The sequence below is a fragment of the Sus scrofa genome, chromosome 9, assembly GCF_000003025.6.
Source record: "Sus scrofa isolate TJ Tabasco breed Duroc chromosome 9, Sscrofa11.1, whole genome shotgun sequence".
Lineage (NCBI taxonomy): Eukaryota > Metazoa > Chordata > Mammalia > Artiodactyla > Suidae > Sus > Sus scrofa.
The window spans coordinates 125,684,491-125,709,130 of record NC_010451.4 but is presented as its reverse complement, the minus strand read 5'-3'; the positions used below and the strand labels follow the sequence as shown (position 1 = coordinate 125,709,130).

General features: G+C 44.5%; 1 protein-coding gene across 3 annotated transcripts in view; it reads right to left on the bottom strand.

Moving 5' to 3' along the window:
• Positions 1 to 24,640, bottom strand: part of C9H1orf21 (chromosome 9 C1orf21 homolog) — a 232,921-nt gene that overhangs the window by 136,872 nt on the left and 71,409 nt on the right. For all 3 annotated transcript variants that reach the window (XM_003482739.3, XM_021063814.1, XM_021063815.1), the window contains exon 2: positions 8,187 to 8,406. In XM_003482739.3, the coding sequence (XP_003482787.1) occupies positions 8,187 to 8,280 (94 nt within the window). In that variant the 5' untranslated portion in view covers positions 8,281 to 8,406. The remainder of the gene's footprint in view (positions 1 to 8,186; positions 8,407 to 24,640) is intronic.

The following is a 24,640-nucleotide window of genomic DNA, read 5'->3' as shown; positions in this document are numbered from 1 at the left end:
CACAGACTAAACCCAGGGCCAGGTTCCTCACTCTTCTTTTTTTTTTTTTGGTCTCTTTAGGGATGCACTTGCAGCATATGAAAATACCAGGGATAGGGGTCAAATCAGAGCTGCAGCCGTCAGCCACAGCCACAGCCACTTGGAATCCGAGCCATGTCTGTGACCTACACTCCAGCTCAGAGCAACACCGAATCATTAACCCCCAAGCAAGTCCAGGGATCGAACCCACATCTTCATGGATACTAGTCGGGTTCTTTACTGCTGGAGCCACCATGGGAACTCCAAAATATGTTATTAAAATGAATTTCACCAGTGCCTTTTCTACTTAATGTGGCTGCTGGGGATACTTAAAGTACTTACGTAACTCAGGCTCTGCTTCTCTTGGATGGTGGCTGAAGTCACTAAAAGGTAATGTTGGTGTTTACAGTTTCTTTCCCTTGCAAGTTTCAGTTTTGGAGTTTGTTTATTATTGAATCAAAGAGAAAAGGGTTAGGCTGAGGCAGTGGCCCTCCGCGTCTGCTTGGCTCTCGAGGTGAGAAGGTACCCTTGGGCGGGGGACAGGGGACAGCCAGAGAGGCAGAGATTGGGAGCCAGCCCACAGGACCAGAAAGAGCAACTCTAACCTGTTCACCTCTCCGTGGGAATTGGGAATTGTTAGCTGCCTTCTCCTGCAGCTTTCCTGCTGACCTGTGGAAGCGTCTATTGACTTCTGAAGCTGTTGCCCAAAAGTCAGAGAGGACATCATCCCTCTCCATATTTTTTTTTTCCTTCGGTGAGTTGGTGAAGGAGGACCTTAAGGGCAGAGGTGTTTGATGAGTGTATGACAGACTTGGATCACAGTTATAAGAGCTGAAAAAAATGTAAGTCAAGATGAGTGAGGGAGTTCCTGTTGTGGCTCAGCGGTAATGAACCCGACTAGTATCCAAGAGGACATGGGTTCGATCCCTGGTGTCGCTCACTGGGTTAAGGATCTGGCGTTGCCGTGAGCTGTGGTATAGGTCACAGATGGGGCTTGGATCCTGCATTGCTGTGGCTGTGGTGTAGGAAAAATACATATATAATTTAACACAATATATCCAAAATATTATCATTTCAACATGCAATCAATAGAAAACTAGTGAGCTATTTCATACTCTTTTTTTTCTTTTTCATACTAAGTCCTGAAAATCTCCTGTGTAATTCACATTTACAGCATACCTCAGTTAGGACTAGCCTTAGTTCACATGCTTAACAGTCACATGTGGCCAAGGACTGCTGTACTGGACAGCACAGGTTTAAACATTATTCCCTCTCTTACTGTCTCACAAACACAAACACCGATGAATTATTCTTTAATTAATCTTCATTTTCTACAACCAGAAATTGTTACAGGAAGAAACAGTGAATTATTACTTTGCTTCCAAATGCTTTGAATTTTTAAATAAAGCTTATGTATTTTCTCATCTAATCTTCACCATAACCCATGAAGTTGGTCCCGACAATATGTATATAGTTAGCATAAAACCATCTCTGTCTCTCTCTCTCACGCACACACATACACACACCTCTGCAATGTATTCTCAATTTATGAAGCTAAGGATCAGATCAACACTGAAGCCACAGGGTAATATAGAGCCCAAGTGAAGGAAAGCAGCCAAATTCTTGCTTTACTGCTATTCTTTCACGGTAAATCCTATACCACCACCTCAGAAGAACTTACTACGGTAATCTAAGTACTTCCACTTAAGGGAATATTTATAAATATCAGGCTCCTTTGGTTCTTAACCAAGGCTACCTCATCAAGTAGCTGGCATAGTCAGGGTCCAGCCTAGTTCCTACACAATCTCTCTGTCTCCAGCTCCTGGCATTCCGGAACCTGTGTCCTCTCAAGGACCTGTGTCCTCTCAAGATCACACAGTCCCCACCTTCGGTGGGGGGGACTGACCAGCTCATAAGAGACAGGACGCACATGAGCAAAAACTCCAAATATGTAAGGATGTAAAAACATTCTGGGATGACAGGAAAGAGGTACTTTCTGAAGGTATTAGAAAAGCTTCACTCCAAGTTTGGAAAAAGCGCAGGATTTAAAGAGATGAAGAAAGAAGGAGAAAGGGTCCACGCCAAGCAGAGACCATGATATACCTGACCAGGAGGACAGAGATGTGCAAAGAGGTCACAGATGAGCTGTCCCATCCGGCCGAAGAACAGGGAACGTGAGGGTCAGGGTATGAAACAAGGCTGCCGGGGTGAATAAGAGCTATCTCCCCAGGTAGCTCTTATTCACCACTGATTTAAGATTTTAGTAAGAACGGGGTGCAACAGAAAGTTCTGGAGCAGGGGCATTAACACAGACAGAGGAGTACTTTAAAAACAAAACAAAACTGCAACAGTCTGACAATGGTGAAAAAAGAAAAAAAAAAAAAAAAAAAGGAGAGTTAAAAGCGCACCAAAAGCAGAGTTGCAAATACACAACAGCAGGGCTAATGGAGCATCCGTTCAGAGGACCCTGCGCTAGCCTGGGTTATGGGCTGTAACTACCTAAACAATGAACAATGGTGATGGTGGGGGAGAATGAGACTCACAGATCTGGGAACTGGAAGAGACAAAGGCCTCAAGCTTAAAGCCTTTTCAAGATTAAAGACTACATTATGGGAAGAATGATGGCGACCTTCACGCAAATAGGAAAGTCAATATAACTCGAGAGTTTTCCCTGTTGGGGGTGGGCTGCAGAAGAGAGAATGATCTCAGGGTTTGACATGTTCATTTCCCTAATAAGGCCTGAATCTGTTCTGTGCACCTACTTTAATAGTTTAAGTGAATGACTTGTTGAAAGAAATCCAACAAGCGCTTGGCTTTCCTTGGAACTTGCTTAACTAGTTCCTGATAACTTGAGCCTGTTGGTCACTTATTTTATGCAAGCTGGTCTTGGCACTCGGCTCAGCTGTCCTCTGCATGACCTCAGCAGATCTGCTGACCACTTTTCACATCTGCTCTGGCCACGGAGGGAAGGAAAATCCCAATTGTGAGATGAAGCTTTCTGGCCTGGACTTGACTTTTGAAAGGGCCACAGTACTGAGACACGACTTTAGATCTGAAATTTTTATGCTTCCATATTTAAAGCGAAAGAAAGTCATTAGGTAGATGGCAGTGATAAAGTTCCTCCTCAATGATCTCCCGAGGTCTATGAAATCTACGAAGCAAGGTTCTCATGTGTCACTTAATCCTCCACGGTGGGACGTTCGATAGAAATTCTGCCCCACACATGCGGCATGGTGTCTGGCTCCTAAATAACCAAAATGTCACAGAGACCAAAAGGCTTCACATAAACAGAAATTACTATTTGTAAAAACACACTGCTTATCAATGCTCCCCAGCATTTCCTGAGAAGCAACGAAATTAACACTTTTAGGAAAAGGATCGAAATGTGTACATACACACACACTCAGGAGACACATCCTTGAGAGCGTCCCCCAAATATGCCGCCTTTCACAGACACTGTCAACTCTTTAACAACATGTGGTGACAACATTTTTCAAACATTTAAAAACACTGAGCTTTTAAAAAGTGAATGAGGCCACTTTATAAGATGGAAAACACGGGTGTGATTTAACAAACAGAATAGAACTGTTCAGGTTGGAACAGAATCCAGTTATGAGTTCTCCTTGCCTCGGTCCATGGGTGTGGTAACCAGTCGCCAAAGATGAGTCCCAACAATCCCTCCCTCCCTAGAGGCACAGACGCCCCAGAGGGATGGAAAGCCTTTGTGCTCTCTTGACTCTGCACTGGTCTTGTGACCTGCTCTGCTCAACAGAATGCAGCACAAGTGACACTCTAGGACTTTCAAGGAAGCCCATCTTAAGAGGCCTGGGAGCTCCAACTTCCTCTCTCGGAAGCTAACCACCATGTGAAAAGTCTGACTACCCCAGTGGAAGAGAGGCCTGAAGCCACCGTGGTCAGTCAAGCCCAGCTGAGCTCCCAGCTGAATGCAGCCGTGCGCCTGAGCCCAGGCGAAAGACAGCAGAGGAACCCAGCCACCGCACAGAATCAGGAGAAATGACAATCAGTGCTGCTCAGTTTGGGGTCCTTGGCTACATGGTAAGAGATGACCACAAACAATGGGTGACAAAAGATACCAAATGGCTGAAAGTGAGCCAGATCCACCTTTCATCTGTGACCATCTGTGATTCTACCGGGATTTTGCAGACGTCTGCTTGTCAACTAACTCAAGTGGAGACGCAGACACAACCTTCTCTTGGCGAGTTCAAACTCTAGCCCTCAGTCACCTCGAGGATACTGGCCCGATGTTCACAATGGAATCTGACGATTCTACTCCCGGAACTCCATGCGACTAGATAACCTGTCTCCCTGGACGGACGTGAAGCTCTCTGCCTCGCCATAGGCCTGCTTTCTCTAACACCAGGCCACACACCTGCAGGTGCTGGTGCCAGAAAGTGTAATAAGATGCCAAATGCTAGAGTGAATAAAACTTCAGTGTAAGTACGGGGAGGGTGAAGAGAAGCTGGCAGACAGAGGCTGTGTGTGCATTTTCTGGCAGGAATTACATGGAGGCACACTGACAGCAATGACTGGGCAGCCTTGGGGTAAACTGAATTATTAGCCCCAATTCTTTTCTTTTTTTTTTTTTTTCTTCTTTTTTTTAGGGCTGCACCCTCAGCATATGGAAGTTCCCAGGCTAGAGGTCGAATAGGAGCTAAAGCTGCCAGCCACAGCCACAGCCACGCCAGATCCGAGCCACATCTGTGACCTACACCACAGCTCACAGCAAGGCTGGATCCTTAAGCCATGGCAGTGAGGCCAGGGATCAAATCTGCATCCCCAGGAATACTAGTCAGGTTCATTACCGCCAAGCCACGATGGGAGGTCCTTTTTTTAAGCCCCAATTCTTGACCCTTCTCTACATCCACATCTTTGCCACAAATGCACTGTGGTCACATGGACTTCTCTGTGCCTTGTCTTTGAGCCTGTTTATGACTTGATTTGGCCAGTAAAATGTGGGTGCCAGTGCCAGCTGGGCAAGTCTAAGCCCAAGCTTAAAAGGCATCATGTATAAAGCTCGGACTTTTACCCTTCTGCAAACGGACAGCATGTCTCCCTTGGCTCACTGGTCCCAAGAGAAAGCTGAGGGCGACACGGAGCAGAGCCACTCCAGCTGACTAACCAACTCATGATCAAGAAAGACATGCTTGTTGTTGAATGGCACCGACATCCTGAGGTTGTCTAATACCCTGCAATAGCTGACTCATCCACGGCTCCTTTTATTAGATGCTAACTTTTGCAAACTGCACGTGGTACTTCAGACCAGGACGCCTTCTTGGCTCTGAAAGTTACAAATGGATGGTTAGATGGTCTCGTTGCCAAGCAAAATGTAAATACAATATATTGAATGTCACTGAATTTTTGCTCTTACGAGTCTAAGATTATCCTTCCACAGACTATAATTTGGTATTCAAAGTTCTCCATAATTTAATCCTAACTTATTTTTCTAGCCAATTCCCTCTCACTTATATTTTATATTCCCTGCAAACTGGTTTGCTTGTAATTCTTAAATATAGGTCCCCGTCACCTCTTGCCTTTCCTCATCCAGTTCTTCCCTACACCCTTCATCCGACAGGTTTAGATGCTCCAGTCCTTTAAAAGCAGGTTCCACCATCACCTCCATGAGAAATCTGCTCTGATTCCATCGTTTAAGACAGCCTCTCCATCCCTCTGACTCTTATCATGACGTGTATGTCTTTTCCGCTTCTGGTATTTGGTTTATTCTGACTCATAACACTTCCTCATCCTCTTACGAAGTCCTGGAGAGCACGATTTACGTTATCATTTCACCTCTGCATCCTCCATGGCATTTAGCAAAGGGTCTTACACATCGTGTGCTGGCCGGTCAATACTCTTTCGCATTAAAGAATGAGTGACGGATGGGAGACAGCAGGCAGCCAGAAACAACACTGAAAAAGAAATGGGGCCTTTGGAGCCTGAGACATCTGATTCTGTCTAGAAGCTACCTCTTGCTGAGCAACTTTGGCCCAGTTCGTCTCACTGCGCTCCAGCTTCCAAACCTGTAAAAGTGGGATAGCACAGATTTTACAGGATTGCTGTGAAAATTTCACAGGAAAATGAATGTTAGGGCTTCTCGGTGTTTGACCTTCAGTGGAGGTTCCATAAATGGTCACTCTGATTACAAAAATGATAACGGCACAGACTATCACAAAGACCTTAAATTTCTTACATCAGATTATCTCCTCTTAGAAGTTAAGTATCCGAGAATGACAGCAATGACTCTAGTTTTAATTAGCTGTTTTCCCAGAAGTGGTAGTTTCAGTGACCTGGATTCTAGTTTTCTTAAGTTGCTCATATGTCACTCTTTTCTCAGTTCCCAATGCTACACAGGTAGTGACCACCAGAAACAAATTTGTCCTAGGCAACAAATACATCTCCTTAAACCAAACCAAAATGAAATCCGCCGCTGTTTACAAGTGGTCACATGAATCCACTTGTAAGACAGTATCACCCCTTCCCCCGAGTTCCCAACGCTCCCCCAGGGGCCTGAAGCAACCAGAAGAGCAGATCAAAAAGCTAGAGATTCAAACCCAGGAGCATTACTTGGCAGTGACTGAACAGTGCAACGTGAGGTGTTTACATGTAAACACGATTCCAATGAGGTTCTTTACTGAATAAGAGGTGAAGAGGTGCTTTGGGGCATCAGGGTCCCACACAAATGTCAAGGCAGGGGTATTACGGTGGTTAGTAATTCAGCAAAACCGGCTTCACCTGCCTAGAGGAACTGCAATTTTGCATGAAGACATAGCCACTCTTCATCGAGATCATCACTGATCTCCCCAAGGATAAACTCAAGATGAGGCACACTGAAGAGTCGGTACGTGGTCAGGCGGGGAACGCTGGTGAGTGAAGAGGGCTCCAGGCGCATTCGCAGGGAAGGCTTCCCGTTCATGGAGGCCACGGTCTGAGTGAACCAGCACGCGCTGTCCCCCGCCGACCACCCCCCACCGCCCGCGCGGCAAGTGCCAAATCAGTGTTGCCAGGTCTCAAGAAAGTTGGGGGTTGGTGTGAAACATTCCGATTTTTAAAGGCTGCCGTTCTTTTTTATTTTAAAATGCGAATGCCATCTGTAGCAACGTGGATGGACCTGGAGATTATCATACTAAGTGAAGTCAGACAGAGAAAGACAAACATCATATGCTATCGCTTCTGTGTGGAATCTTAAAAAAGGATACAAATGGACTTATTTGCAGAACAGAAACAGATTCACGGACTTTAAAAAACTTATGGTTGCTGAAAGGGACAGGTGGGGGGGTGTCGGGGGGGACTGGGGTTTGGGGACTGGCACATGCACACTGAGGAAAATGGAATGACTGGCCAGCAGGGACCTGCTGGGTAGCACAGAGAACTCTACCCATTATCCTGTGATCATCTATGTGGGAAAAGAATCCGAAAGAGAATAGATGTGTGTACACGCACAACTGAATCACTCTGCTGTACAGCAGAAATGATCACAACCTTGTAAATCAACTATACCTGAATAAAACTTTAAAAAATGAAAATAAAATTAAAAAAAAGAAATTTCTCTGGGGGCAAAGAAAATATATTTGTAAGACAGATGTGGCCATGGGTTGGTATTTGTGACTTCTGTACTCGATAAGTCTCAAGTCACTACGAATCATCAGAGAATGGCTAAAAGATGATATTTAAATTCATCGTAATTGTTTTTTGAATTCGAGAATTCCTAAGTCACATAAAGAGGAACTCCTTATAAACCTATTTTAAACTCCAAAGAACATGTCATTCCCTCCATTATAAATCCTCACCTGCTTCTGGATCTCCATGTGTTCAGTCCCACAGTTCCCCTGGACCAGGACGCCTTCTGGTCACTGTCCCACACACCTGTTTAGGTCCTACTAGTTCTTCATAAAGCTTGATTTAAATGTTACTTCCTGCATATACCTCCACCATCCTCCTTAAAGTCTTCTAGGTATAAATGATGATGAAAAGTGTCCAGTATAACAGATCTGCACTGACTTTTACCACATCTCATCACCTCTTACTGGCACTCCGCCCCCGCCTCCCGCCACCACCACAGAGTAACTTAGTATCATCGCTACAATTATTCACTCCTGCAAAAGTGAAAGGTCCAGAGGGATGGGCCGAAAAGAAAGTTCAATGGTACTTACCACCAAACACATCTCCGTTCTGGTAGTTCTTCCCTTTCTGGGCTTCCTCTTCATTTTGAACAGTGGCAACATGCTTGGCGGAGGCACAGCCCATAGTCTCATTCGGTCAGCTTCAGCCGGGCTGAACTGCAAATCATCTCTACAGACACGGGGACATTTTCTTTTTCTTTAGACACAAAGAAAATCCACCTGCTTGCTGAGTCGGTCAGGATGTGTGCACCTGCAAGAAGAGAGCTGGATCAGAATGGGTGACACGAAGCCGTGTCTCGGGGTCTCACTGCCCTGATGCCGGCCCGACCCCACCAGCCATGGGTGCGACCTGGTGCCGAAGAAGGAAATGCAGCGGGGGACATGCATCTGACTCCTGCTTGGAAAGCAAGGTCGGAAGGTCCGCCCCCTGCACCACACGTGCCTGGACTTTTCGAGAAGACAGAGAAGATCTATTTATTTACTCAAATAAATATTTGAGCATTCTAACTTGTCAAACACAAACTGGAATGCCATAGAGGTTTGCTAATGTTCTGGAATCTCAAAAACCTTCAGAGGAAGGGACGCACTTTGATGAGATGCACCGAGTTCCAGAGGCTGGGCCAAGTCCCCCATCGTGCTCATCCCGCCCAGCAGACCAGCCATTCCCGGCCCCTCAGATTTTGCCAGGAAAAGGTGGGCTGAAAAATGGGCTGGTTTATTTACTTCCAATGGGTTCTGCAAATGACTCGATATTTTATTTTACCTGCGGTGACACTGTTTGGGAGGATAAGGGAAGGAGATGAGGGCAAGGACTTAAATGTACTTTTGTCCATTTTCTGCTTTGTTAATTGAACATTTTAAGGACTGAGCAGATGTAGGAATATGAAGAGAAGAAAACAAGACAGTTGATTCCCTCTTCCAGAGCCTGCGTGCCTCTATCTGACCTCTACTAAAGGCTGAAAGAGTATTTATGGATAAACCACCAAGGAGATAATCTAGTTTGGGAGTGAATTTACCTTCTCCTTTTCCACTCAAGGTCACTGCCCAAATGCCCGAGGTTCCTATGCTCGACTTGCTCATTTTTATTTATTTTATTTTCCATCATCCTTTGCGAGCCACTGCAGTCTTACAGATGTTTACTTCGAAACATCTACCCACGCCTTCATCTCTGTCCATCCCACTCTGCTAAGCCCTCACCTCCCAAACCCAGGGCAGAGCAGAGGAGACAGCAAGTCACTCTCTCAATCTTCATCAGCACCCACATCCCACTTTTCTCTTCTCTCCTTTATGAAAACATTTTGATGTTTCTTACTCTGAAGAACAGGGCTCCCCAAATGCGAGTTTCCTCTTTCAACGAGACTGCTGCCGCTATGCCCTCTTCCTTAAAGTGTCAACACTGTCTATGGATGTAGAAACCCATCAAATCTTGCCAAAGGGGATGTTTCAAATTAGGTCAACACGAACAGGTAATTCTAAATCAATCCAATAAATGAACTGAGCTAACAGGGGTAATGATCTTAAATCCAGCCAAGCAAATACAGATTTCAATACCGACCTGACGGCTATAACACTACCATGTCTTCATACAGTTCTTCAGACTATTTTCTATCACTGGTTATGTTAAATTTACAGAAAGTCTAGGGTTAGTGTTTCAAGTTTTAAAAACCATGAAGATTTTTTCCTAGTTAATGCATATCAGTTTCTCTGTATTGTTAGGTAACCTCGTGTTAACACATGTTCCCCTTTTTAAAGCGCTATGGAACACACACACCAAGGGTTCTGATGATATTTAGTAGCAATGTTATCAAAACCACAGTATTTCCACCGATGGTCCATAGAGCTCCTGGACCTGATGGGGAGATGTACTGATATTTTTTAAAAAATCTACACAATACAGTGTAGTAAGTGCCATGACAAACCTTTCACAGGACTCTGTGACAGTGCAGAATCAAAAAAGCAAATTAAATTATGACTGGGCAAAGGCAGGAATCAAAAGAGGAAGTGGTATTTTGTAGGGTCTTAAAAGTTTGGTAGTAGCATCATCAGATGTAAAGAACTGCCTGGGCTGAGACTTTAAGATGTGGAAAAGGGGAGTTCCCGTCGTGGCGCAGTGGTTAACGAATCCGACTAGGAACCATGAGGTTGCGGGTTCGGTCCCGGCCCTTGCTCAGTGGGTTAAGGATCCGGCGTTGCCGTGAGCTGTGGTGTAGGTTGCAGACACGGCTTGGATCCCGCGTTGCTGTGGCTCTGGCATAAGCCGGTGTCTACAGCTCCGATTCGACCCCTAGCCTGGGAACCTCCTTATGCTGCGGGAGAGGACCAAGAAATGGCAAAAAGACAAAAAAAAAAAAAAAAAAGGATGTGGAAAAGCACCTGTTCAGAGGGGTTGAGGAGGGGGCGTGGCCAGGAAGAGGACCACACTGCTGACACTTGCGAAGGGCCTGGCAGAGGCCTTGCTAACTTTATCCAACTTAAGAAACTATAAAATGTCAGAAGCAAGTCCATATGATCCAAATTTGAGCCCACTTTGAGAGATACTACATTAGTAGTGTTGAAATCCATTCTGTCAACCTCCTACAGGTTTTAAGGAAACAATACTGAAATAAGAGCTAAGAAGGATAGGAGCCAGGATTCAGGTCCAGAGTGAGAAGGACAAAACTCCCCTCTAGGCTGGTAGCTGCTATGCGTTGTTGTTGTTGCTGCTGCTGCTGCTTTGGCCTCCCAGTGGGCCCTCATTCCCCATCTGCAGCATCACCAGGTAATTGACAGGTGTGGGCTCCCAGAACAAATTCCAAGGAATGTGGGAAAACAACCTCACAGGTACACAGGCGGGCAAGCTTGTGAGTTACAGGGGGAAACCTCCCCTCCTCCTCCCCATCTGCTGCCACCTCCTCAGAATAAACAAAGTAAAAACAGGAAGGAGATTGGGAAACCCTAACAAATTCCCAAAGGACAGTAGGAAGCCAGAGGCGATTTACAATTCTCTCTGTGGAGTTCTCTCTTCTGTTCCTCATTCCTATTTTGTGTTGACAGCCTCACTGGCGACCCAAGAAGTTAATGTAAGAGTCTAAGATGTGAATTATTCTCTGCTACTCCCAAAAAGCACTGTGTGCTGTTTCTTCTGTTTTAAAAGTTGTGTTTGTATCAACAGATCTTACTTGAATGTAAAAGGCTGAAATCACACGAAAATCAAACACACTGCAGCAGGCAAACAAAAATAAAACATATTAAAAAAAACTTTTCAAAGGACGGCTGTATTTAGGCATGTTAACAAGCAGATTCGACATGATTCTAATTAGACACAGTCAATTCAAGTGATGACTCAGGAAGTCTTCACTTACTTATATTTTTTAAAAAGCACTCTCGTTCAGTGTAAGTTCTCTCCCAATCACAATTACGTGAAGATTTTGGGTTTGAAACATACACATGATGTATTTTATAGCAGTGATTTAATTTTAAAAATGAGGTTTTCAAGTTTTACAACTTCCTCAGAAATATATTTACATAATTTGCCTATTTTAAAGGAGACAGTTATGAAGTTATCTGAGAGGCAGAAGAGCTCCGATTCTCAAAATAAACCATGGATCACCAGGGAAAGTTCTGTGACTATGTCATCTGGATTCTGCACATAAACAACTGTCCAGTCATCCATTCATTTCATCAAGAGGTATTTACTGAACTCTACTAAGTGACAGACACACGTTTGGTAGATACTGGGTGTCTAGAGGGAAACAAGATACAGTCTCTCCCATCCCCACAGAATATGAACACTCAGAGAAAGATTATTAGAAAGACCAGTTTGACAACAACGGCCTAGAGCTACTGCTTGTTAAATAAAGGGTGACATGGGGCGTGCGCGAGGTAGGGGGGCACCCCATAGCCCTGATTCAGCCTTGAGATCAGAAATGTCAAGAAAGGTTGGGTTTGAGGCCTGGGCACAGCTGAATAAACCTCATTAAAACACCTCCGAGTGGCATCTTTTTAACAGCCTGATGTAACATCAAGTTTTCATTTCTATGGAACATTCGCTCACTTAACCTCAATCCAACTGAGACCTCAAATAGAGGGGACCTTCAGCAATGCGTCCCTAATGACCGCTACCAGCATCTGCTCAAAGAAGTTTCCCTTCAGATGCTACTACTCTTCGCCGAGACCGGAGCACGCCTTTTTAAGCTTCCGTTTTTCCATTCGTTTTGCAGGGCTCTTCTCTCCCAACTCCCACATCTTCTCTTCATTTATCTCCCTGAAACCACACCGCTTAGCGAGGTAAGGCCGAGGGTGCAAATGAGCATGCAGAGACCTCGGCACCCAGCAGATCCGAGGCTCGTTCTCACATATTATCATTAACAGCGTGCTATTTCTGAAGGCACACAGCACAGTGTGAGAATTAAACTGAACCAGCTCTTTGATGTCCCACAGAATCGTCTAATGCCAAGTCCCACTGAGGGTGATTTTTTTAAACCTAAATAATCTAGATGATAGGATCACCAGGCACCTCAAAAACAAGGGGTCCAATTATGAATCCATGGCTTTGTGCAGAAATCTCCCCAAGTGGTTGTGGGGCTACAGTAGCCTGTGCCGTGGAGTTAGAAGCCAGGCACTGACCTCATGGAGCACCATCTTTATAGGATGTTTTTCCTGCTTTTGATAAAATACATTAGTGAATATATATATATGTATGTATATGGCTGCACCCACGGCATATGGAGGTTCCCAGGCTAGGGGTCTCATCAGAGCTGCAGCCACCAGCCTACGCCAGAGCCACAGCAACGTGGGATCCCAGCTGCATCTGCCACCTATACCACATCTCACGGCAACGCCGGATCCTTAACCCACTGAGCAAGGCCAGGGATCAAACCCGCAATCTCATGGTTCCTAGTCGGATTTGTTAACCACTGCACCACGACGGGAACTCCAACATTAGTGAATTTATAAATCCTGTTCAAAAATTTTAAAAAGGACTAAAATAGTCTGTAGCCATGCACGTTTATCCCTCCTCTCCTGGTACTATTTTAGGTTTCCTTAGGGGAGTTATTATTCTAGAACACTTCACATTCTAACATGAGGACACTGTAAGTCCATGAGGTTTTTATGCATATTACATATGTGTGATTCATTTGCCCCTTTTAAGAAAACATGACGGCCTTTTTTTCTTTGCTTTTTTTTTTTAATGTGGATGATTTCTCTTTATTTTATTTTCAGCTATATTGAAGTATAATTGAAAAAAAACTGCAATATACCGAAAGTATTCAACAGAATGATTGAATATACTGTACAATGTGAAAGGATTCTCACCAAGTTAATGAACACATTTATCACTTTATATATTTACCTTTTTTTTTTTTTTTTTTTAAATGAGAACACAAGTTTTACTGTCTTATTAGCAACTTTCAATTATACAACAGGGGGTGAGCAACTGCAGTCTTCATGTCATACCTTAGATCTTATTCATCTTCTAACTGAAAGTCTCTACCCTTTCACCAGTCTGTGCCCCCAGACTCTGGCAACCACAATGCTACTCTCTTTCTGTGAGTCTGACTTCTTTCATTTCAAGAGTCTATGTATGATACCATGCCATATTTGTCTTTCTCTGTCTGGCTTAGTTCACTCAGCATAATTCCTTCCAAGTTCATGGATGTAGGTGTGAATGGCAAGATTTCCTTCAAAATTAGGCTGAATAACATTCCTGTGTGTGTGTGTGTTTCTCACATTTTCTTGGTCCACTGAAGGAAACTTGGGTTGCTTCCATACCTTGACTATTGTGAATATTGCTGCAGTGAACATGGGGGTACAGATAACTCTTCAAAATGGTAATTTCACTTCCTTTTAATATATATTCAGAAGTGGGATTACAGATAGCTTTTCTTCTTTACCTTAATTTTCTGAGTTGAAAGCATAATTGCATCACAAAACCTACTTCTACAAAATTGAGAAGGAAGGCTAGAGTTCCCACTTTGGCATAGTCAGTTAAGAATGTGACTGCAGGAGTCCCCATCATGACTCAGCAGAAACAAATCTGACTAGTATCCATGAGGACACAGGTTCGATCCCTGCCCTCACTCAGTGGGTTAAGGATCTGGCATTGCTGTAACCTGTGGTGTAGATTACAGATATGGCTTGGATCCAGCATTGCTGTGGCTGTGGCATAGGCCAGTGGCTACAGCTCTGATTTGACTCCTAGCCTGGTAACCTCCATATGTAGCAAGTGCAGCCCTAAAAAGATTAAAAGAAGGAAAAAAAAAAAAAGAATCTGACTGCAGCTTCTCAGCTTGTTGTAGAGGCATAGGTTCAATCCCCAGATCAGGTACAGGGAATCCAGCATTAAATGATCCAGCATTGCTGCAGCCACAGTGTAGGTCATAGCTGGGACACAGATTCAATCCCTGACCTGGAAACTTCCATGTGCTGCAAGTGTGGCTGTATAAAAATAAATAAGGAGTTCCCACTGTGGCTCAGTGGGTTAAGGACCAGATGCAGTTTCCATAAACATGCATGTTTGACCCCTGGCCTCACTCAATGTGTTAAGGATATGGTGTTACTGCAAGCTGCAGTGTAGCTTGCAGATGCATCTGGATCTGGTGTTACCATGCCTGTGGCATAGGCTGGTAGCTGCAGCTCCAATTCAACCCCTAGTCTGGGGACTCCAATAAGCCAAGGGGATGGCCATAAAAAGAAAAAAAAAAGTGAATAAAAAATTTTTAAATACACTAAAATTATATTGAGAAGGGGAAATATGCAAAATCTGTTTTAAGAAAAATCAGAGGTATTTGACCTTTTTGAAAAAAGTTATGCGAAATATTTCTATTTACATAATATTATGAATAATTTCCCTTTCCACCAATTAGTCATGGACTTTTTCATTTTGGATGGAAAAGCCAAAAATACTGTAGACAGTTCCCTTGTCAAGAAAGACACTTTTAAAAAAATGAATTAAAACTGATAAACTCCATAACGAAATCCTAAGCCAGAAAGAACATGAAGACACCACATGCAGCTCAGAGGACTGGAGAAAAATCAAATTCTAACTGCAATGGGTACACAGAGAGCTATGAAGTCAGCAGTTAAGAAAGGGATAATACACATTATTAATAGATCAGGAGCAAAGTGTCCCCTTTCCTCCTTTAATTAAAAAGGGAAAATCAAGACAAGGCAACATCTAAAAACTCCTTTCTTTTATTGAAGACAGAGCCAACATCTAAGCTTCACAAAGAAAAAAAATATATATATAAATAACTAATCAGTCTGTTTGCCCATCTGTTCTGCTTCGCTATAATGAGTGTTAATACAGCAGCCCACTGGGGGGAGAAGAAAGACAGCCGAAAAGTGATTTCTCATCTTGCCGCTTTGGTGTCCTTGGGCTCCTGTTAACACCATTTCACATTTCATTGTGCATGTTAAAGATAACACACAAAGAGATGTCACATGTGACATGAGGATACTCTGGAAAAGCCCAGGCTTCCTATCACCCAGCAACTGCTGGCAACTCAAGATCCTCATTCCTGGACCCACACTCACTTGGTGCCGTGACAACTGACAATATGCTATTAACAGCAAAGAAACAGGCATATTTGCTTCTGCTTTCTTGATGGGAAAAGTTTCACTTCCACAAACAATCACTGTACAGAGGTATCGCTCAGAAACATAACACTAAGTCCCATACAGGAAGATACAATTTCTGCTGGATTTCCGCAGTGAGGTGTGGCGATGGGGGGCAAGGAGAGCAGTGGAAAGAGCACCGGAGGGGCTGTGAGGATGCTGAGCTCCGGTCTCAGGGGTCACTCGCCTGCCTCAGTGCCAAAGCTGGGCTTCATCTCTCCGAGCCTCTCCCTTTGACTCTATGATCTACCTGAACATATGTTCAAGTGATGCTAAGGATGAAATTACCACTTATAACAAGGCCACTTCTGGGATTTCCCGTCATGGCGCAGCAGAAACGAATCTGACTAGTAAGCATGAAGATGTGGGTTCGATCCCTGGCCTCACTCAGTGGGTCAGGGATCCAGCGTTGCTGTGAGTTGTGGTGTAGGTCACAGACCCAGCTTGGATCCCACATTGCTGTGGCTGCGATGTGGGCTAGTGGCTACAGCTCTGATGTGACCCCTCACGTGGGAACTTCCATATGCTGTGGGTGTGGCCCTAAAAAGCAAAAAAAAAGGCCATTTCTCACCTAGACTCAATTTATTTATATACTTTGTTTCAACATTTACCGAATTAAGATATACCTGCAAATCTTTTTTCCAAAATATTTCAGGAAGCCCTATGAGGTCTAAAGATTATTACCTATTATGTTTTGGCCCAAGGGTGTTGATTTCAATCGTGTATCAAGTGAAAAAATGAACAAAGCTTAGCTCTCTTATGTCCTCTTCTCTATTCTGCCTTTAACAGACTAAAATAAATGTTTTTAATGTTTCTTACAGAGAGGGCTGAATTGAAAAAGTCTGTGGAATAACTGTTCTTCAGGATTTAAGAGTTTAGTGCCTTTACCCTGTAGCTGAAAACTCTCTTCCTTTATCACCTGTATGTGTTCACACAAGTTCATGCAAGGCTGACATTCTTTCTGGAAGGCAAGAGAGGAAAGTATCAGATCCTGATTAAAGCCGCCCACCCACACCAGGGTGAATCCATGCAGAAGAACTTCGCCCTTTCTAGAATTGCTCCTTCACGATCAAAGCCAGTGGCAGACATTCCTGGACTTTGAGTTCTCTTCTCCTCTTTCCACTCTCAAGACTCAGAATACCAAGGGCATATGAAGGAAGTTGCCAATCTTGTGTCAGTGGGGAACTTTCTGTACCAGGACACCCATGATTGGCATCTTCTGACAGCTGGCCTGCCAGTTCACCGTGTCACTTGTGACAGATCCACCTGATTTCCTTGGAATTATCAGTACCCTAATAGTAACAGCTGTTTTCCCTTTTTTTGGTTTTAAAAACCTAGGTAGATTATGAAATGCTTTGCCAAGTACTTATAAGTGCACGAGAATAGTCTTCTGTGCACACTCTGCTATGCCGGTGGCCTGGCATGACTTTCCAGGAGCATTGGGTGAAATCAGTTTGCCCAGTAGGCTCCCCTATGTGGCCCGGGAAAACAACGACAGAAGATAGATGGAAAGGAAAAAAGAAAAGTCAAGAAATGACTAGACTGTGTAAGTAGAATAAGGATGTATTACTAAAAAAAACGAACAAACAAAAGCGCAATTTGATTCTAATCTAAGCAGATAAGTTCACAATCCTTCCTCAATGGTCAGTGAAGGATATCCTGGCCATCTGTGTGTTGAAACGTATTGTGAAGCACAGACGGAATCCCCGCCCTTGAAGGGCTCGCATTCGGACGGGACTGACAGATCATAAATACACGAGTAGAATTCCAATGACACCCCGCCGGGAAAGGAAGTCTCAGAGATGTGCTTCAACGTCCTAGGATATTTCAAGCTAGTTCAATGAGTGCTTATCTCAGTTTTATTTTCTGCAACAAGACACGGAGAGACATCCAGCATCGTGTGCTACTCTTAGCAAACCCTTGGTTAGAGACGCTCACTTGGGGACAAGGACAGCAAGACGTGGCGCGTCCGTTTGGAGCTGTTGATCCTCTTTAACACCATCAACTACAACAGAACTGCAGCTGGATTAATCCCCTGGAAAGCTGAATGTTACCTGCCTGATGCTGAGGACAAGAGATGAAAGGCCATGGAGCTTTGTCTGACACACACCCTGGAAAAGCACAGGGGATGTTTTCATCACTGAATTACAAAGTCTCAACTCTTCCACAAGGAAAGAGTGTTTCACATTTCTGATTCAATTCAATCTCTAAACTTAATGTGGAAATGGCTTGCAGCTCAGTCTTAAACTAGTCACAACGGTAGAAAAAAAGAAGTAGGAACAACAGACATAAAAGACACGAATTACCTAAACTAACCATCAGGCACAAATGGGAGAATCGTTTAAAAACCAAAGAGCCTGCTGGTGGATTGTGGTGGTAACATGTGAGTATGCGTATGTTTCCTGCCCTCAGAATTATAAAAACTTGTAACAAAGTAATGTAGTAACACTAATAAGATCTGAAGGCTACAATCTTAAAAAGCATTTCTCTCTATATCTAAAAGCACATCCCTCTCTTTCCACAACAGACTCCTTCCCCCTTTAACCCCCTCCCTACTAAAATAAATAAACTCATCCATCAGAGGCTGCTGCAAGCTCCAGCCTAAGATCTCTCTCTCCCAGGGCTCTGCCTCAGGCCACAGGATCCCAGGTCTGAGGAGAAGTCAGCCGTGATCCAGTGACTGAGTAAACCCATCACTTTCCTGATGGGCAGAGGGTGGTTTACTGAAATGAGCATCCCTAAGGGAAAGCCTTGGCTATCTGAAATTCTGCCTGCTAGAACCTTCGAGTGCTATCCAGAACAGCTCAATTGCTGGCAGTGCCCTGAAAACACAGAGAAAGCAAAACATAAAACCTTTGTTGGTAAAGGACTTAGTCTCTTTTTTCTCTCATACACACACACACAATAAAAATTCTAGAGATACAAAGACTACATCCAGTGTTTTGTGATTTTTGTAAAGGAAAGGAGTTGCGTGGCTTTGGTCATTGTTATTTACTACACAGGGCCTTGCGCTCTCATTTACCAGATGGGATCAGACTGCATGAATTCTGAGCGGAGCAGATGAGACAATACAGGGAAAATGCTTAGCACAGCACCTCGCGATCTGTAAACTATCAGGACATGACAGCTATTGTCATCATCACCATCATCCTGACTGAGCGGGATGGTGAGAAACTTTACAAAGCAAGTGGCGGAGGTGAAAAAAGACTAGAAAGAAGAGGCAGACAGACAGGTGAGAGGTAAACTGTGTCAGCTTAGAGGTTCTTAGGAACTAAACCAAAAACAAGCAGGCAGATAGAACGCAGACAGAAAGCAAGAGGCATCAGCTGAAATAGCAGGAGAAACTGGAGCTCCCACTGCAGCTCGTGCACAGAGAGCTGGGGGCTGCAATGGCGTTTCCGCAGCGCTGCGGGGGCCGGGCCAGCTCCGTGGGGACACCCCACCCCAGGGCTCTGGAGGCAGAGGCTGCTGTGGGCAGACACGTCAAAGGTCAGTGAGCTCTCCTAAGCTCTGTCACAGCCTCAGTGACGGTGTGGCTCTCATCCTCCTGCTGTTACACATTTACGTATCTGTCTCCCTCACCAGGCAGATTTCCGAGGTCACAACCAACCATGTCCTGATTATTCGTCTCTATATTCCCTTGGGCACAGGTCAGGCACAGAGTAGGTTTGCAATAGGTGTTGAGCCAATGAATTCTCTTAGAACCCTCTTTTCACAAAGAGATGTGGGGAGGGCTGTTAAGGAAGGGACTCTCCTTCTCCAGGTCCCGGGTCACCAGCCAGGTCCCGGGTCACCAGCCTTTCTTTGCTCACCAACAGTTATAGTTGAAAAGGCTCTTCTGAGCCATCATAGACAATTTAAAATTATGTTCAGTATATACTCCCTAAAAGGACAGGAAGGAAGCTATGTGTAATCTCATACTAGTAAAATGACATTTTGAAAGCTTTTGGCACTTGTGTGGTTGGCCCTAATCCGCCCCCAGAAAAAAATGTGCTATTTATTTATTTCAACAATCATTTTTGGGAAACTTGTTTAGTTCTCAACATTTCACTAGGGACCAGAGATTCCGAAATGGACAAGTCAGCGGGACCCTGATGTGCATTTCCTGTCAATTAGAATCCAGAGATGTTGAACCGTGCTTCCTAGACTCAACTGACCTCTGAAAAATCAAGCGTCAGTTTCTGTTTTGGCTGAAACTGAAATCTTTGCTAAGCTTTCCATGACAAAGAACTATTTAAGGATGGATGATATCCTCAGAAGGCTGCACAAATTGAAATTAGAAATAGCATTTTCAGGTAGCACAAATCAATGCCCGCTTCACCTACTGAGTCTTAAAAACAAGAAAGCACCTCAGTTCTCATGCTGCTCTCAACCAATGCATAAGACTTTGGGAACTTTATTGACTTTGCAGAGCTCAGCCAAAAAAAACACGCTCTGTTCAACCATCTACTTAAGGAGAACAAAAGGTAAGAGGCTGCGAGAACATACCCAGGAGGACAAAGCTGTCAGGTGAGGAATGGCCACTCCTCCCTCATGTCCACCTTCCTCCTGTTCCCAACGAGCTGGCTCATGCCTCTGCACTGGGGAGTCTTCCCTTCACCGACCATCATTTTGGTGAGGTCTAGTGGGGTTTGAAACACAAAAACATAAAGGAAGGGCAAGAAGCTCCTCCCTAGCCTGGATGCTCATCTTCAGCCACTAAAACGCTATGAAGAAACACCTAGGGTAACAGGTCCTAAGCTATGATGACCTTGTACATGTTACCAGTGTTCCACCATCCAAAGCAGCATAATTAGCGAACATGGCGTTCCTTCCCGCTTGTCCAGCAAAGTGTACTTAGAGAAAGAGACCAGAGCCACAGCTCGAGAGGACCAGACAGTGCAGGCAAGAGCCACCCAACTGGAGCCACTGACGGGAGACCACGTTTCAACATCAGATGCACCAGCCAGCACCTCTCGGAGGTAACGCTCTCCCACATCCACCTTTAGTTTCAGTCTGGCACATGAAGGTCTCAGGTCTTTGTGAGAATAGAGAACTAAACGCATGGCTTAATGATAAAGACCTCTACTGGTGTAAGATACAGCAGAAATGGGTTACATTTAGGATCTGACCGTGTTTTGTTGTCGTTTTTCTTGGTATGTGGACGTTCCTGGGCAAGGGATCGAATGAACCTGCACCACAGCAGAGACCCGAGCCACACCAGTGACAACACTGGATCTTTAACCCACTGAGCCACCAGGGAACGCCAAGATCATGTTCTATTCTGACAAGGCCTTTGTCCAGCTGTTCTGTCTGTGGGACCTCTAGTGGGGTCCCAGGCTGAGGTGGTTGTGGTCCTGGATATGACTAGGCACATCTGGCAAGCTGCTTAGTATTCCTGTGTCTGGGAGGATGTCACCCCCATGTCATCTCTACTACACCCCTGCCATTTCATCCCTAGGAATGGTACTGCAAAAACATTTTCTAATTTCAAGCTCTCCTTGAAATTTTTAAGGAACTTTTAGGATTCAAATTCAAATTTGTATTTCTAAATCATCTTCTGGATCCAGGGCCTAAACTTGTCACTACTCATCAGCATTTTCTAGGCCATATTTTTTGCTTGTGTCTTTGCTTTTCTGAGAAAGGGAAAAATTCACAAGACAACATTCAATGGACATCAGGATGGTCCTACTGGCAGTTGTAAAAACACCAGAACATATTAAAATTATTAGTTAAAAAAAAGTATACTTCTCATAAATTAGTAATTATCCCATTAATTTTCTACAACAAAGACAAACTCAGATTCTTAGTGCACTGATGTTGTCAAGTCCTTGCCCTGGTCCAAAACCCTCCACGGCTTATTAAGGCCTCTTGGGGTAAAGCCTGACACATCTGGACTTTCAGGCTAGACACGTCCTCAGGGACTACTGAAGTCAAGGTTCTTCAATGTAAGCTGAGAAGACTGAGGACTGAGGAGTTTGGGTGACTTGCTCAGGGTCCCCCAGGACCCAGGCCCATTGAGAATCACTGTGGCCTCTTCCTACTCACCCAAGGTAACTAGCATCCTCTTCATCACATCAGGTGGGTCTCACAGACCACCCGTCTCCCTCAATATTCTGCTCACATGCCCACCTCTCTACTTCTGCTTAAGCCTTTACTTTTCCAAATGGTACAAAGAAGCCTTCATACCATTTCCTGCCTTCCTTCAACTTTCTCTCTTTCCCAAATAAACTCTTACCATAGAGTCAACTCTTTGGTATTTCTTAGGCATCTCTCTCTAAATAGACACTGGATACTTCAAGGCCAGAAACCATCTCCTGCATCTGCCTCCCCTGCTATGTTGGAGGCCCTGCCAGGCACAGAGCAGGAACTCAATAACAAATCCACTTCAGAACAGCAAGCGGCAGGCTGGCTTTGTCTTTCCACCTCTGCACTTGCTACCTCCTGCCTCTTTCCTTTCCCCTTTGCCTGGCTAAATTCTGGTTTACATGAACGGTCCCTCCCAAAGGTCTCAGAAGACATGATAGTCCCCATTCAGAGCCCTCACATAGGGCAGAATGTTCCTAATTCTTAACTGCCCATCCATTAGTTCTGTAAGTCTACGGGATAAACTCCTTCGGAGACATAGATTATGTCTTGCTTCCTATTGCAGCCCTAGCTTCCAACCGTGCTTAGCTCAGGATATGGGCTCAGTCAATTAAAAAGGAGTGAAGGTCTCCAGAAGAAAACCTTAAACTCCTCATGGAAATCAAGGCTTTCCATCTCATCCAATATTGCTCTAGCCAGTCTAGTCTCAAGCTACTAACCCCTAAGCATAGTTTCATATACTAACCAGAAGGGTCTCTGCTCACAGTCTCACCTCAGATAGAAAGCCCTCCCCATTCATCTCTGCTGGTTATTCGAATTCTACCCACCCTTCAAGGTCCAGAACAAGTCTTTTCACCTCTAAGAAACCTTGCTCCAGGCCACACAGATCTTCCCTTCTGGAAACTCATCAGCATGTGTCCATATGAGCCATCCACCACCTATCCATGCTGCAACAAGTCTGCAGTTATCTTTCCATCTCAGGGTAACCTGGCCTATGGGAATCCCCTTCCCTCTGAAGTCAGCACTTACCTCTCCATTTAGGACATAATTCTATACCAGTCTTGGAACATCTCCCACTTGGCTCTTTTCTATTGTTCATGGTTTTTTGTTTTTGTTTTGTCTTTTTGCCTTTTCTAGGACCGCTCCCACAGCATATGGAGGTTCCCAGGCTAGGGTCCAATCAGAGCTGCAGCCGCTGGCCTACGCCTGAGCCACAGCAACATGGGATCTGAGCTGCGTCTGCAACCTACACCACAGCTCACGGCAACGCCAAATCCTTAACCCACTGAGTAAGGCCAGGGATCGAACCTGCAACCTCATGGTTGCTAGTCGGATTCGTTAACCACTGCGCCACGATGGGAACTCCTTCTGGTGTTCACGTTTATGCATTTTTGTCTCTGTGTCCTAGCTCATTCATACTTTTTTCAAGGCAAGTCATGCTTTCAATGTCTTTGATGCTGTGCAATTCCTTGCACAAGGTAGGAGATTAATAAATACGTGTTACCTGACATGTTAGCTGGAAAGCAAAAGTGTGCAGCAGGCGAGAACTCCAGAAATTATAAAAGATAACTTTTGCCAAAAGTGCAGCTGAAATTTCTGATTATTTCAGGCTGTTTCAAAAGGTCAAATGGTGATAGTATAATTACACCATAATTTGGTAAAATTACTCTTTGAATAAGGATTATTTTTAAATAGAAACTTTTGTCCATATGATAAAAAAATTATGAATAGAAGAGAAAATGTAATAGAAAAGGAATAAAAGGGAAAGATATCCAAGGTTCAACCCCACCCCCACCCCTTTAAATCAGGAGGGCTGGCTGCAGCATCTGCCACCGCATCAGCTGACTTTTATTAAGAAGTCCAGTTCATGACCGAGTTAACAACAAGGATTTCTACGAATGCTTGCCCAACAATTCCTTGAACATAAACAAAATAATTCTCCTAGCGTTGCGTGGGGAGGAGCGAGGGGGGTCAACCTCTTTTTCCTAGTTTGCCATAAACATAATTATTTTCCGATGGACGTTGTGTAATGATTTAGTTTTATTTATATCTCACCATACAGCACCACCCCCCAGATGTGTACAGCACCTCCTTTCAACCATAAATAGCAGTTTCAGAGCACAAATGCTGTGTGGAGGGACCTGTAATTCAGGGTTCAGTAACCTAGCAACAGAATGTCAAGACCTCCTCATCTATACCCTCAGCCGCCAACTATCCACCCACCCCCCCCAAGACACTGGCCTGCAAACTCACTGTTCAAATCAGGTTTGGCTAATCACAAATCGATACGAGCCAGCAATGGAAATGTCACAAACCAGAGGAGCCTTTTTGCTGGGCTCCCAAGAGCCAGAGAATAAAGGAATATAAATAGGAGACCTACACACCAGGAGGGAGTAGAGACCACAGAGTTGCCAGTTGGGATGTGGCCCTGGGAAAATCCAAATTAGCCAGCATCTATAACCCCTAACAACCCACACCTCACATATGTCTTCCAGGCCCAAGGCCACACACACACGTTTTAGTGAAAATGAATTTCAGTTCTATTACCAAGAATGCTCTGCTTAGGTGAAGACAAGAAAGAGAGAGGCGGACGCTTTAAATTTTTTTTTTTTTTTTTTTTTTGGTCTTTTGTCTTTTTGTTGTTGTTGCTATTTCTTGGGCCGCTCCCACGGCATATGGAGGTTCCCAGGCTAGGGGTCAAATCGGAGCTGTAACCACCGGCCTACGCCAGAGCCACAGCAACGCAGGATCCGAGCCGTGTCTGCAACCTGCACCACAGCTCACGGCAACGCCAGATCCTTAACCCACTGAGCAAGGGCAGG